This window comes from Hyperolius riggenbachi, chromosome 4 (genome assembly GCF_040937935.1).
Source record: "Hyperolius riggenbachi isolate aHypRig1 chromosome 4, aHypRig1.pri, whole genome shotgun sequence".
NCBI lineage: Eukaryota > Metazoa > Chordata > Amphibia > Anura > Hyperoliidae > Hyperolius > Hyperolius riggenbachi.
Window position 1 is genome coordinate 445776235 of NC_090649.1, and position 13986 is coordinate 445790220.

The window sequence follows — 13986 nt, forward strand, 5'->3', positions numbered from 1 at the left end:
ATATTTCCTGCACTTTACCCCTCCCTGCATGTATATCTCTCCTGCTGCACATCACCCCATCCATGCAGCATGTATATCTCTCCTGTTGCAAATCAACCCCTCCTTGCTGCATGTACATTTCTCCTGCACATCACCCCTTCCCTGTTGCATGTATATCTCTCATGCTGCACCTCACCCCTCCCTGCATGTATATCTCTCCTGCTGCACATCACCCCCTCCCTGCTGCATGTATATCTCTCCCGCACTTTACCCCTCCCTGCATGTACAGCTGACCTGCACTCCACCCCTTCCTGCATGTATATCTCTCCTGCACATCACCCCCTCCCTGCATGTACTGTATATCTCCCCTGCACATCACTCCCTTCATGCATGTATAGCTCTCCTGCACATCACCACCTCTGCATGTATATCTCTCCTGTACATCACCTCCTCCCTGCTTGTATATCCCTCCTGCACATAACCCCCTACCTGCATGTATGCCTCTCCTGCACTTCACCCACTCTGCATGTATATCTCTCCTGAACCTCACCTCAACCCCTCCCTGCATGTATATCACTCCTGCACATCACCCCCTCCCTGCATGTATATCTGTCTTGCACCTCATCCCCTCCCTGCATGTATATATCTCCTGCACCTCACCCCCTACCTGCATGTATATCTCTCCTGCACATCACCCACTCTGCATGTATATCTCTCCTGCACCTCACCTCACCCACTCCCTGCATGTATATCTCTCCTGCACATACCCCCTCTCTGCATGTATATCTCTCCTGCACTTTACCCCTCCCTGCATGTATATCTCTCCTGCAAATCACCCCTCCCTGCATGTATATCTCTCCTGCACTTCAACCCCCTTTTACCCCTTCCTGCATGTATATCGCTCCTGCACTTTACCTCTCCCTGCATGTATATCTCTCCTGCACAACATCACCTCTGCATGTATATCTCTTCTGCAGTTCACTTACTCCCTGCATGTATATCTCTCCTGCACCTCACCACTCCCTGCATGTATATCTGTCCTGCACCTCACCCCCTCCCTGCATGTATATCTGTCCTGCACTTTACCCCTCCCTGCATGTATATCACTCCTGAACTTTACCCCTCCCTACATGTATATCTCTCCTGCACATTACCCCCTCCCTGCATGTATAGCTCTCCTGCACTTCACTTCCTCCTTGCACATGTATTTCTCCTGCACCTCGCCACTCCCTGCAAGTATATCCTCTCACCCCCTAACCTGCATGTACGTTTGTCCTGCACTTTACCCCTCCCAGCATGCATATCTCTCCTGCACATCACCCCCTCCCAGCATGCATATCTCTCCTGCACCTCAACCCCTACCTGCATGTACATTTGTTCTGCACTTTACCTGTTACTATTTAATGCTGTAATGTCACTGTGTAACATTGTTTAATGTTGTCATGTCTCCCCTATCTATTCTTATTAAAGGGAACCTAAATCGAAGGGGAAAAAAAGAATTGAACTTACCTGGGGCTTCTACCAGTAGAGTTGAGCCGAAATTTTCGTAATTTTGCATTACTATAATTACGCATGCGAAATTTGCGATTACGATGCGAAATTACGGTAGCGTAATTGCCATTAAAATCGTAATTGAAAATACCGTAAGCGTAATTTTCAACGCGTAATTTCGCGTTTCGTTCATGCCGTAATTTCGCATTAAACGCTACCGTAATTTCGCGTTAAACCGTAACGCTCCGTATAATATAAAAAAGCCGCCGACTTTAAGGGTTAATAGCTAAGTCCCCTTAAATGCTCAAATTTGGAGAATATATTAAGGAGATCAGGAGGAACAAGAGGAAATTTTTTTTTTTCAAAAAGACCTTATAGTTTTTGAGAAAATCGATGTTAAAGTTTCAAAGTAAAAATGTATACATTTAAAAACCCGCCGACTTTAACGGTTAATAGCAAAGCCTGCTTAAAGTTTAGGAACACCAAATTCCTAGGGTATATTAAGGGGATCAGTGGGAATAAGAGGAAACATTTTTTTTCAAAAAGACCTTATAGTTTTTGAGAAAATCGATTTTTAAGTTTCAAGGGCAAAAATGTCTTTTAAATGCGGAAAATGTCAGTTTTTTTTGCACAGATAACAATAGTGTATTATTTTCATAGATTCCCCCAGGTGGGAAGAGTTTTACTTACTTCGTTCTGAGTGTGGGAAATATAAAAAAAAAACGACGTGGGGTCCCCCCTCCCAGACCCCACTTAACCCCTTGTCCTCCATGCAGGCTGGGATAGCCAGAATGCGGAGCACCGGCCGCGTGGGGCTCCGCACCCTGACTATACCAGCCCGCATGGTCCATGGATTGGGGGGTCTCGGAAGGGGAGGGGCAACCAAGCTTTCCCCTCCCCCTCCGAGCCCTTGTCCAATCCAAGGACAAGGGGCTCTTCTCCACCTCCGATGGGCGGTGGAGGTGGAGGCCGCGATTTCCTGGGAGGGGGTTCATGGTGGAATCTGGGAGTCCCCTTTAAAAAGGGGTCCCCCAGATGCCCACCCCCCCCCCCCCAGGAGAAATGAGTATAGAGGTACTTGTACCCCTTACCCATTTCCTTTAAGAGTTAAAAGTAAATAAACACACAAACACTTAGAAAAAGTATTTTAATTGAACAAAAAACATAACCACGAAAAAAGTCCTTTAACATTCTTAATTAACCATTAATACTTACCTGTCCCTTTAAAAACATGATCCCTCGCAATATCCTCGGAAATGTTTTATCAGTTACAATGTAACAAAGTTATTACAATGTAACAACTTTGTTACATTGTAACTACGCCGCACCCGACGCCACTCGCCGCTCAGCCGCCGCATACGCGTCCGTGCAGGACGCTAAGTCCCCGCTGGCCCCCGCTGTCCACCCCGCCCACATCTGTCACCCACATGTCACCCACATGTGGGTGACATGTGGGTGACATGTGGGAGAGGCGGGGAGGGCAGCGGAGCCGGCGGGACTTAGCGTCCTGCACACCAGACAGAGCTCTGAGCTATATAGCTCAGAGCTCTCTAAGCATCTTTGTATTTGGGCTCCAAGGAGCCCCATTGGTCCTTAGCAGACCAATGGGGTTCCTTCTGATTTGAAGGAACCCCATTGGTCTGCTAAGGACCAATGGGGCTCCTTGGAGCCCAAATTCAAAGATGCTTAGAGAGCTCTGAGCTATATAGCTCAGAGCTCTGTCTGGTGTGCAGGACGCTAAGTCCCGCCGGCTCCGCTGCCCTCCCCGCCTCTCCCACATGTCACCCACATGTCACCCACATGTGGGTGACATGTGGGTGACAGATGTGGGCGGGGTGGACAGCGGGGGCCAGCGGGGACTTAGCGTCCTGCACGGACGCGTATGCGGCGGCTGAGCGGCGAGTGACGTCGGGTGCGGCGTAGTTACAATGTAACAAAGTTGTTACATTGTAATAACTTTGATACATTGTAACTGATAGAACATTTCCGAGGATATTGCGAGGGATCATTTATTTAAAGGGACAGGTAAGTATTAATGGTTAATTAAGAATATTAAAGGACTTTTTTCATGGTTATGTTTTTTGTTCAATTAAAATACTTTTTCTAAGTGTTTGTGTGTTTATTTACTTTTAACTCCTAAAGGAAATGGGTAAGGGGTACAAGTACCTCTATACTCATTTCTCCTGGGAGGGGGGGTGGGCATCTGGGGGACCCCTTTTTAAAGGGGACTCCCAGATTCCACCATAACCCCCCCCAGGAAATTGCGGACTCCACCTCCACCGCCCATCGGAGGTGGAGAAGAGCCCCTTGTCCTTGGATTGGACAAGGGCTCGGAGGGGGAGGGGAAAGCTTGGCTGCCCCTCCCCTTCCGAGACCCCCCAATCCATGGACCATGCGGGCTGGTATAGTCAGGGTGCGGAGCCCCACGCGGCCGGTGCTCCGCATTCTGGCTATCCCAGCCTGCATGGGGGACAAGGGGTTAAAGAGGTCTGGGAGGGGTGACCCCACGTCGTTTTTTTTTTATATTTCCCACACTCAGAACGAAGTAAGTAAAACTCTTCCCACTTGGGGGAATCTATGAAAATAAAACACTATTGTTACCTGTGCAAAAAAAAACTGACATTTTCCGCATTTAAAAGACATTTTTGCCCTTGAAACTTAAAAATCGATTTTCTCAAAAACGATAAGGTCTTTTTGAAAAAAAATTTTTCCTCTTATTCCCACTGATCCCCTTAATATACCCTAGGAATTTGGTGTTCCTAAACTTTAAGCAGGCTTTGCTATTAACCGTTAAAGTCGGCGGGTTTTTAACTGTATACATTTTTACTTTGAAACTTTAACATCGATTTTCTCAAAAACTATCAGGTCTTTTTGAAAAAAAATTTTTTCCTCTTATTCCTCCTGATCTCCTTAATATATTTTCCAAATTTGAGGCTCTTAGCATTTAAGGGGGCTTTGCTATTAACCCTTAAAGTCGGCGGCTACCTAACATTGATCCATGCGTCAACTTTTCCGCTTGGGAGCATGGCCATACGCATTAATTTCGTAATACCCACTGTAATGCGAAAATTACGCGAAAAATTACGCTTACGCGAAATTTCTCGAAATCCTTCTTCATTACGATTATGTACTTACGGCCATAATCGTAATTACACTAATTACGCGAAATTTCGCGAAATCGTAATTACGTCATTACGCTCATCTCTATCTACCAGCCCCCTGTAGCTGCCCTGTGCCCACGTCACAAAGCGATCTTCCGGTATCCTGCAGTGACCTACTTTAATTTTGATGCACAGCCCTCGTTTGCACGCCTCCTTTTTGGGAGCACTCTGCACACGCACAGTATGCAAAAATCTCTACTGCGCAGTAGCCGGCCGGCAGAGTGTCACTCCGGGGGGACTGGAGGATCACTTTGTGACGGCGCAGGCATAGGGCGACTGCAGGGGGCTGGTAGAAGCCCCAGGTAAGTTAAACTGATTTTTAAATTTTTGCTTTAGATTCCCTTTAATAAAGTTTATTAATATTAATAATGTTTTGCCCACGGGGACACCCTGCACGTAACCTCTTTACTCTATTGTACAGTTGCAGATAACCCCTTCTTTGCATCTTTTGCTCATACATGAGTCATCCTCTGTAGCTAGGTGCACATGCTGGATTAAACTCCACCCAGGCCAAGGTTAAGAACTATCTCAGAACGTGTGCACACAAGTCCCCTAAAGTCTCTGGAAGGGGGCATAAGGGCAGGGCCCGATTTGTACTCTTTAATGCCCAAGGCCACTGTCAGCAGCCTCCCCCCTTCCCTATAGATAGCCAAATGTCCCCTCCCCCCCCCCCTCCAGTATAGGTAGTCAGATGACCTATCCCCCACCCGCCAGCATATGTAGACCCTTTCCTCTAGTATAGACAACCAGATAACTTCCCTCCTCCTCCAGTTTAGATAGCTAGATAACCTTCCCCCCTTCCGTACAGATAGCCTGACGACCCACCTCCCTCCAGTATATGTAGCTTGATGATCCCCCCCCCCTTCCCTAGCATAGCCTGCTGCCCACCCTCCCTTGATCCTGTGGTGCCCTAGGCCACGGCCCATCTGGCCTAGGCTTAAATCCGGCCCTGCATAAGGGAGCTCTGTCGTTCGTCTTGTATGTGGTCCACAGTATCTGCCCTGTCAGACCCATCCAACGCCGGCAATGATTGGAGCAATAAACTCAGAGTCGCTTACAGACGGGTATCTGTCCCTGTATTACCGGCTGGGGATAATGGGGGGGGGGGGGGTCTGGAAATAAGACAGACTGCTTTATTTCCACTTCTGACAGACAATCACATCTTCTCTTATTTAGGTCGGGTGCGTCTCTTCCCCGCACATAACAGTACAATATAAAATCACTTCCAATAGAGTTTCTTAATTATGAAATCCTCTTGTAACAACAATGTTCATTCTTCCCCTTGATATATCATGTTAGGTAATAATTACAATCATATTTAATTTGTAAGGACTGCATAATTTGTTTTCAATTAACGCCATTGTGTTTAGAGGAAACCTTAACTGAAGGAAAGTAGATGATGGGAGGAAGACGGGTGACTCCGCTGTGAGAATGCTGCTGCCCGGCTGGAGTGCTGATGCCAGGCGGGTTTGCTGAATTTCGTGCCGCCACAGACTGTAATGTGAATTGCGGGCATAGCCCAGTGCGTAATTTGGGTGCCAGGGATGGATAGAGTAGGGACTAATATGCAGGGAGGGATGGGTAGCGTTAGGAGTAGGGTTGCAGGAGGGTTAGTTAGGAGCTGGGCCAAGGCAGAGACAAGAGAGGCTCCAGCCTTGGGGCGCAGTGTAGGAGAGGGCGCACAACTCACTCAGCTAACAGTATCCTATTGTGTTTGAAGCAGAGAGGAATAAGAAAAGGGGACTCATGGCAGTAACTGCAAGCCAGAGAAATAGAGATTAAAGTAAACCAGAGACAAAGCACCTTCATGTATGTTACCATGAGGACATTAGAGAAACTACTTACCCTGTTCTCTGTTTCATCCTTCACTGCTCAGCCTGCTTGTTATTAGCCCTGATAAAATCCCTGACTGAGTATTCAATCTGGCTTTGCTCAGGAATCATTATAGCTGAGTCTGTCTTTTCTGATGTCTTTTCAAGCCCAAGTCTTCCCCCTTCTGGCTCTGCTTTCCTGTTTTGTATACTCACAGCATCATAGAGAGCTGTGATGAGATGGGAGGAGCTTCTTATGTAACAGTATATTGAAAAACTTTTTTTTTTCAAATCTATATTTGTAAGGCATAAGAGGTTTTTAGAAATGGTGATTCCATTTTGCACACAGCCCGCTAAATAATATGCTTTTCTGATGAACTATGTTTTGCATGGAGTTTTAGGCTACGTTTCCACTGTAGCGTTACATTTTTCGCCTGCAAAAAATCGTATAAGAATTTTCTGATTGGAAAAATTTGCATGTAAATTTGTACGCGTTTTTATGCAAATTTTCGTAGGCGAAAAATTCGTATTAGTTAAATATACATAATCTGCCTAGTAACAGCTTAGTCATGACTGCTGACAACTTCCTGTAACCATGGATCTACTGTGAATTTTCACGCAAATAACGCAAAAATTCACATTGCCTATACAAAGCATTGTACGCGAATCGTACGCGATGTCTGAAAATATGATGCAGGACCTCAGATTTTTTAACGCGTACGAACTCGTATGAAAATTCGCATACAGTGGAAACAGCTGCATTGACTAACATTAGTTTTAAAATCTATTCAAATTTTCTAAGCAAAAAAACTGACACAAAATGCACAAGTGGTAACATAGCCTTAGTAAAAAAAACACAAATAACGGCACACCAGAGCAGCGAAAATACCAGGTATAGTATTTATTATGTAAAATCTTTTGGGATATGTTTATTTTGTGCCAAAGTGTTCATCTCTGGTTTCCTTTAAGGTGTTGGGGGCCCTGGGCCGCCTGTTACAGCATCAGGGGGCTTCATTCCTAAAGCCGTAATAACTCTTATCGCGGTCGCGCTAGCGTTATAGCACGCGTAATGTTTTTGTGCGCAAACGCAAATTTGCGCACTAAATTGTGGCCATTTTTGTGAGAATACACGAATTTTCACACAAAAACCAATGAAACATTGCAGCAACACAGCCAGTATCTGATACACCTGTGCTTTTCTACTAGGATGTCTTTTTCCATTTAGGTCCTGGACACTTGGCCTTTAAAACCAATGTTATATTTCTCTCCAAGGTCTTTTGTTTCAATGTTACCTGCTAGGAGTCGCTTCCCCCTTTTTTGCATTAAGATATTTGATGGATTGCGCACTATCAATATTTTTTTAGGGGATCCCCTACATTTTTCCATCTGGCCTAGACATGGTGGCCCACCTGTGTGTTCTGGTCAATTTTAAATAGATTTACATATATATGTGTTTGTATTTTGGTCATTAATAAAATTTGTACTTTTATATATAATTTATTTCCTCCTGCTTCCTTAGTCTTACATTGGTCATATTGAGAAGTCTCAGACTTGTGGAGGATTATCTGTGATAGGAATTTTTAGGACCCATTTGTCTAAACAGTGCTATGTCCCCCCGTTATTTATCATGCAGTGCTATGTCCCCCCGTTATTTATCATGCAGTGCTATGTCCCCCCGTTATTTATCATGCAGTGCTATGTCCCCCCGTTATTTATCATGCAGTGCTGTGTCCTTCTGTTATTTATCATGCAGTGCTGCCTCTTTCTGTTATTTATCATGCAGTGCTATGTCCCCCCGTTATTTATCATGCAGTGCTGTGTCCTTCTGTTATTTATCATGCAGTGCTGCCTCTTTCTGTTATTTATCATGCAGTGCTATGTCCCCCCGTTATTTATCATGCAGTGCTATGTCCCCCCGTTATTTATCATGCAGTGCTATGTCCCCCCGTTATTTATCATGCAGTGCTATGTCCCCCCGTTATTTATCATGCAGTGCTATGTCCCCCCGTTATTTATCATGCAGTGCTGTGTCCTTCTGTTATTTATCATGCAGTGCTGCCTCTTTCTGTTATTTATCATGCAGTGCTATGTCCCCCCGTTATTTATCATGCAGTGCTGTGTCCTTCTGTTATTTATCATGCAGTGCTGCCTCTTTCTGTTATTTATCATGCAGTGCTATGTCCCCCCGTTATTTATCATGCAGTGCTGTGTCTTCCTGGCTTTTATCATGCAGTGCTGTGTCCCTCTGTTATTAACCTCCTCGGCGTTCTATTGAGATCGCCAGGGAGGCTGCGGGAGGGTTTTTTTTTAATTAAAAAAAAACTATTTCATGCAGCCAACTGAAAGTTGGCTGCATGAAAGCCCACTAGAGGGCGCTCCGGAGGCGTTCTTCCGATCGCCTCCGGCGCCCATAATAAACAAGGAAGGCCGCAATGAGCGGCCTTCCTTGTTTTGCTTAGATCGTCGCCATGGCTACGAGCGGAGTGACGTCATGGACGTCAGCCGACGTCCTGACGTCAGCCGCCTCCGATCCAGCCCTTAGCGCTGGCCGGAACTTTTTGTTCCGGCTGCGCAGGGCTCAGGCGGCTAGGGGGGCCCTCTTTCGCCGCTGCTCGCGGCGAATCGCCGCAGAGCGGCGGCGATCAGGCAGCACACGCGGCTGGCAAAGTGCCGGCTGCGTGTGCTGCACTTTATTTGATAAAAATCGGCCCAGCAGGGCCTGAGCGGCAGCCTCCGGCGGTGATGGACGAGCTGAGCTCGTCCATACCGCTCAGGAGGTTAATTGTACTGTGCTGCATGATGCACAGATTATACAAATATAAGATAGTAATAAGCAGAAGAGTGAATCGCCTGGTGGTAGCATTGTGCTGATAAGGAATACATTACAGAAGTTATCACTATACAATGAAGAGGACACAGCTACACTTATTACAGCTCTCCTCCTCTAATACTGAAATGTCTTCAGATGCATTGTCTTTGGCCTAGTGCACACCAAAAACCTCTAGCAGATCCGCAAACGCGAAGCGTTTTTCTTAGTATTATGAAGTGTTTTGCGGTTTTGTGTATCGTTTATTCTAAAAGTGAAGCATTTTTGCAAGCGTTTTTTGTAGCGTTTGCGTTTAGCGTTTTTAATGCAAAGAGCTTGAAATACCTTAAACAAAGGGTTAAAGTGAGATATATCGATGACACATGTGAAGTAAGGCCCGGTTCACATTAGCGGTGGCCGTCCGGAATCGCCGTGCCGGAGCCGGACCGCTTGCAGAACGGACGGAACGGACGCACGGCAATAGCAATGAAAGCCTATGCGTCCGTTCACATGCGTCCGTTCTGCCGGACCGGAGCCGGACCGGATCCGGACCGGATCCGGACTCCGGCGTCCGTTCCAACATGCGCTATTTTTTGGTCCGGCTCCTCCGGCAGCCGTATCCGGAGCGGAGCCGGACTGCACCATCCGGCCAATACAAAGCAATGAGAGCCGGAGAGCACACAACACACTGGCTACAAAAACCGGATGTTCTACCCCACTTCCTATGCATTTTGGATGGGGACCACATGGGCCAAGCGTTCAAAGAGTGGGGCAGCAGCGATTTCATGCTGGAGCTCGTTTTGGCAGCAACATGTCTGATGTCTGATAACGAGGAGGCGAACAACAGGAAGGAGAGAATTCCCAGGTTTACGAGTAAAAAATGCCTGGATCCATGGTCCCAACTGCAGTCTCTGTATCCACGGATGGTCTCCACACGTCCACCTGTCTCCAACAATGACCCCAGACCCTTCTGCTGACCTCCCAGACCCCAGGTATTTACAGGATGGTATCTCCTTAAGAAACCGGATCCGGACCGCAACCGTGTTCACACCGCACGGAAACCGGATGCAAACGGACCGGATCCGGACCGGATCCGGATAGGAACCGTACGGATCAGGTACGGTCCGGCTCCGGTGCGGTCCGGACATCCGGTGCGGTTTTGACAAAACCGCAAGTGTGAACGGGGCCTAAATTAAGAAATTGAAGTCAAATCACCAAAAAGGGAGGGGTCCTTCACAGCATTCAATTGTCATAGAAAGCAAAGTCCTACAATACATTAGCCTTTATGAATCCTGAACATGGCTGTCAGACTCCTGCAATGCATTGTGTTGCACTTCCTTAACAGCTGTAGAGGCAACTTTGTACATAAGTGCAATAGGTTCACATTTGCGCCATACTTACTCTGCAGATTCATGATGATGTCTCAGAAATTCAAGGATGCCACAGTGTTTATATTTGGTTCTTTGCGAACTGCCAGACCCACTCTTGGATTCCTTATATTGTTTCTCCAGCTCCTTTCTGTAACTATCTCGCACAGACTTCCATCTTTTCCGCAGGAGGCCAACTATGAATAAAAATAAACATACACATTTCTCTATTATTTTTCAGATTTCTGGCAACAGGGCATTCATATGCTGCACTTCATTATCAATTCCTCATGGGAAGATCTACAATCCGTTACCTAGTTTTGGACACCTGCAAATTGATCTGGAAGGTACTGCAGCCAGAATTTATGCCAACTCCTGATGTACCTATGTGGGAGGATAACATTCAGCTTTTTTGGGAAAGACAATTTCCCTAACTGCCTTGGAGCAGTGGATGGGAAACATGTGAGACTGGTAAAGCCTGCAGCCACTGGCAGTCTCTATTACAATTATAAGACATGTTTTTCACTTGTGCTAATGGCTGTGGTGGATCCTAATTTTAAGTTTATATATGTTGATGTTGGTGCTTATGGCAGTTACCATGATTCTGCTGTTTTACAACACAGTAGATTTGGATTTAAACTGCTAACTGGACAAATGACTATACCACCACCACGACCCTGGCCTGACACCGAACAACCACATTATCCCTGTGTGTTTGTGGCTGATGAGGCTTTTGCACTATTAGAACATGTCATGAGACCTTATGCACAAAGAGATATGTCTCATAAGAAAATGGTCTTTAATAACCACCTTACCAAAGCCAGGCAAGTGGTAGAATGTGCTTTTGGCATTCTGGCAAATAAATGGCGCATTTATCACACTGCCCTCAAAATGCAACCACGGTATGCGATAGCTGTTGTGAAGGCCACATGTGTTTTGCATAATTATGTGAGAACACTAGATGGCATGAACATGGAGGAGGAAGAGGAGGAGATCACACCCAGTGCTCTTCAAAATGTGCCCCCTTCTACTTTACGTGGACCCATTTCTGCTATTCAAATCAGAGACAAACTAGCAGATTATTTTGTGCCATAACATGAAGCAATGTAATGACTGCAGGGTGCTATTTAATTTCCTTACTTTATGGTCGTTAGTTTAACAATAAACATTAGTTCAACATATTTGTATGTCTCTATCATTTATCATGCTCTTAACTGTACTATAACAACATAAATCATAATACATGTGCATACACACACATGTACCTGCTGTTTATAATGAGAGATGTCTATAAAGAGAGAGACTGCAAGAGACACATGTGATGATGACACTTCTACTTGGAACGTTATGCATTTAGGGGAGGGGGGTTGACATATTGTAGGCAGAGTGCAGGAATACAGAACTTAAAGCACATAACATTAATAAAAATAAATGCTACTTACTTTTTGCCTCCTTGGCCTTTGGTGACAAATTATCCCATTTGTCCCCCAGAAAGTCTTTAGCTATGTTTCTCCAGATGGCATTCAGCCTTTGGTGATCTTTATGTCCAGGCAATGTCTTGTCATATAGTTCTGGACAATTCTGGATCTTTATGATCAAGTTTTCTGTGGTAAACCAGGTATCTGGCATCTTGCAGCAACTTTCTCTGCAGTCCCTCATGCAAAGCTGACAAACAGGAAGTACACTTTGACCTGGAAGAACAACTTCTGCACAAAAAACGCTTCTAAAACCAGCGTTTTGCGTTTTTCCTAATTCCTATACTTAACATTGAAGGCAGAAAAGCCTCCGAAATCTCAAAAATGCTGCAGCCCGGGAGTTTGCGTTTCTGCTAAAACCGGACCGCTCTGGTGTGCACCAGCCCATTGAAATACATTACCCAAGCGTTTTCTGATCTGCAAACGTTTCTAAAAACACTACCGAACCGCTCTGGTGTGCACTAGGCCTTCATCAGATTTTGCATTTGTTGAATGAATCATGCAGCAGACATCTCCTATGCTACGGTCTCTGACACCAAACTACAGATTGCATAACTGCTGCGAGGGCAGGTCAGAGAATGGCTTCGCCTCCACTTGCCGATGATGAGTGGAGTCATCAAAGAGACTCCCAGTGAGATGATTTGAAAGGGTTTTGTAAACAGGCACACAGGCCATTTGATTAGCAGTTTTAGGTCTCCCCCCAAAAAAAGCACCAGGGCATTATTATTTCAGGGTGTGCTATGCCACTTGTGCAGTGTTTGTAAAAGAGATGATTGTAATATCTGGAAAACTCTCCAGCCTTTTTTATTCTTTCATCCATCTCAGAAATGTCTTTAATTGGATGGTGGTTCTTCCCATTCTCTGGATTTTGAGAGGTGACAGCTGGAATCTGAATGGTTCCTACATGCAGGTGATGATGTTGTACAACCATTTGCAGTTATTTGGGTAATTTATTTTGCTTTCTTAAGGCTAGTTACACACCAAGACGTTGTGTTAGGTGCTACGTTAAGGTCGCATAACGTGCAAGGCCTGGTGCTCTCTGATGTGGACGTCAGAGTGAGCCGCGTTGTGCAGCTCACTCTGGCGTCCGTGATGCCGTGATGCGTACTCTTGGACGCATGCGGCATCACGTGGTCCCGCCGGCCAATCGCCGCACAGAGCGGCCGCACCAGGAAGTAAACATTGTAAGTCACAACGTGCAGTGGATATTATTTAGCCATGTGCCTGGCCGCTCTCCGCTCCTCCCCAACCTGACTGAGCATGTGCAAACAGTCTAACGCGGCTTAAGCCGCTGTAACGCCGTAGCATGCTGCACTTTCGGGAGAACGTGCAGCGTTACATGTAACGCAACGTGGGCTGTGTGAACAGGCCACTTGTGTTACATTGCTGTGCGTTGGGGGAGCGTTACAGGTGCATTAACGTGCGCCTGTAATGTCTTAGTGTGTAAGCAGCCTTAATGATATTAGGATGATAAGAAGTTTGTCAGCCATCAAGTGTGCTAAAAGAAAGCAACCCCGAAGCAGGAAAAAATAGTGCAGGAGCCCTTTCGGGGAAAAACCGCCGCCACCACAGGCACCTGTAATAAAAGACGCATTTTGCATCTAGAACGGGAAATTTGGGCGCATGGCATCGGACGCTATCAGGCGCCAGAATTTACCTTTTTTGCCGCAAATTGCGGCTTTTGTAATGGCTGCGATAAGCAGCAAAGCAGGTAAATTTTGGCATTTGCAATTGCTGATTAGAGGCAATTCAGTAAAATATCGCCGCCCGGAGGTGCCCAACGGTATCATGGGTGCAGGGGCTTGCGGAAAAACTAATTGTGGCATTGCATAGCAGACATATGTCAGAGTTATGCACCACCAGGGGGTTCTTAGGGTTAGGCACCACCAGGGAGTT

General features: G+C 46.0%; 1 protein-coding gene across 1 annotated transcript in view; it reads right to left on the reverse strand.

Annotated features, from left to right (window-relative positions):
• The window catches only part of MDGA1 (MAM domain containing glycosylphosphatidylinositol anchor 1), a 561871-nt gene that overhangs the window by 477115 nt on the left and 70770 nt on the right, over nucleotides 1-13986 (reverse strand). Inside the window, exon 2 of the mRNA XM_068232696.1 lies at nucleotides 10650-10812. Coding sequence (XP_068088797.1) covers nucleotides 10650-10662 — 13 coding nt within the window. The 5' untranslated portion in view covers nucleotides 10663-10812. The remainder of the gene's footprint in view (nucleotides 1-10649; nucleotides 10813-13986) is intronic.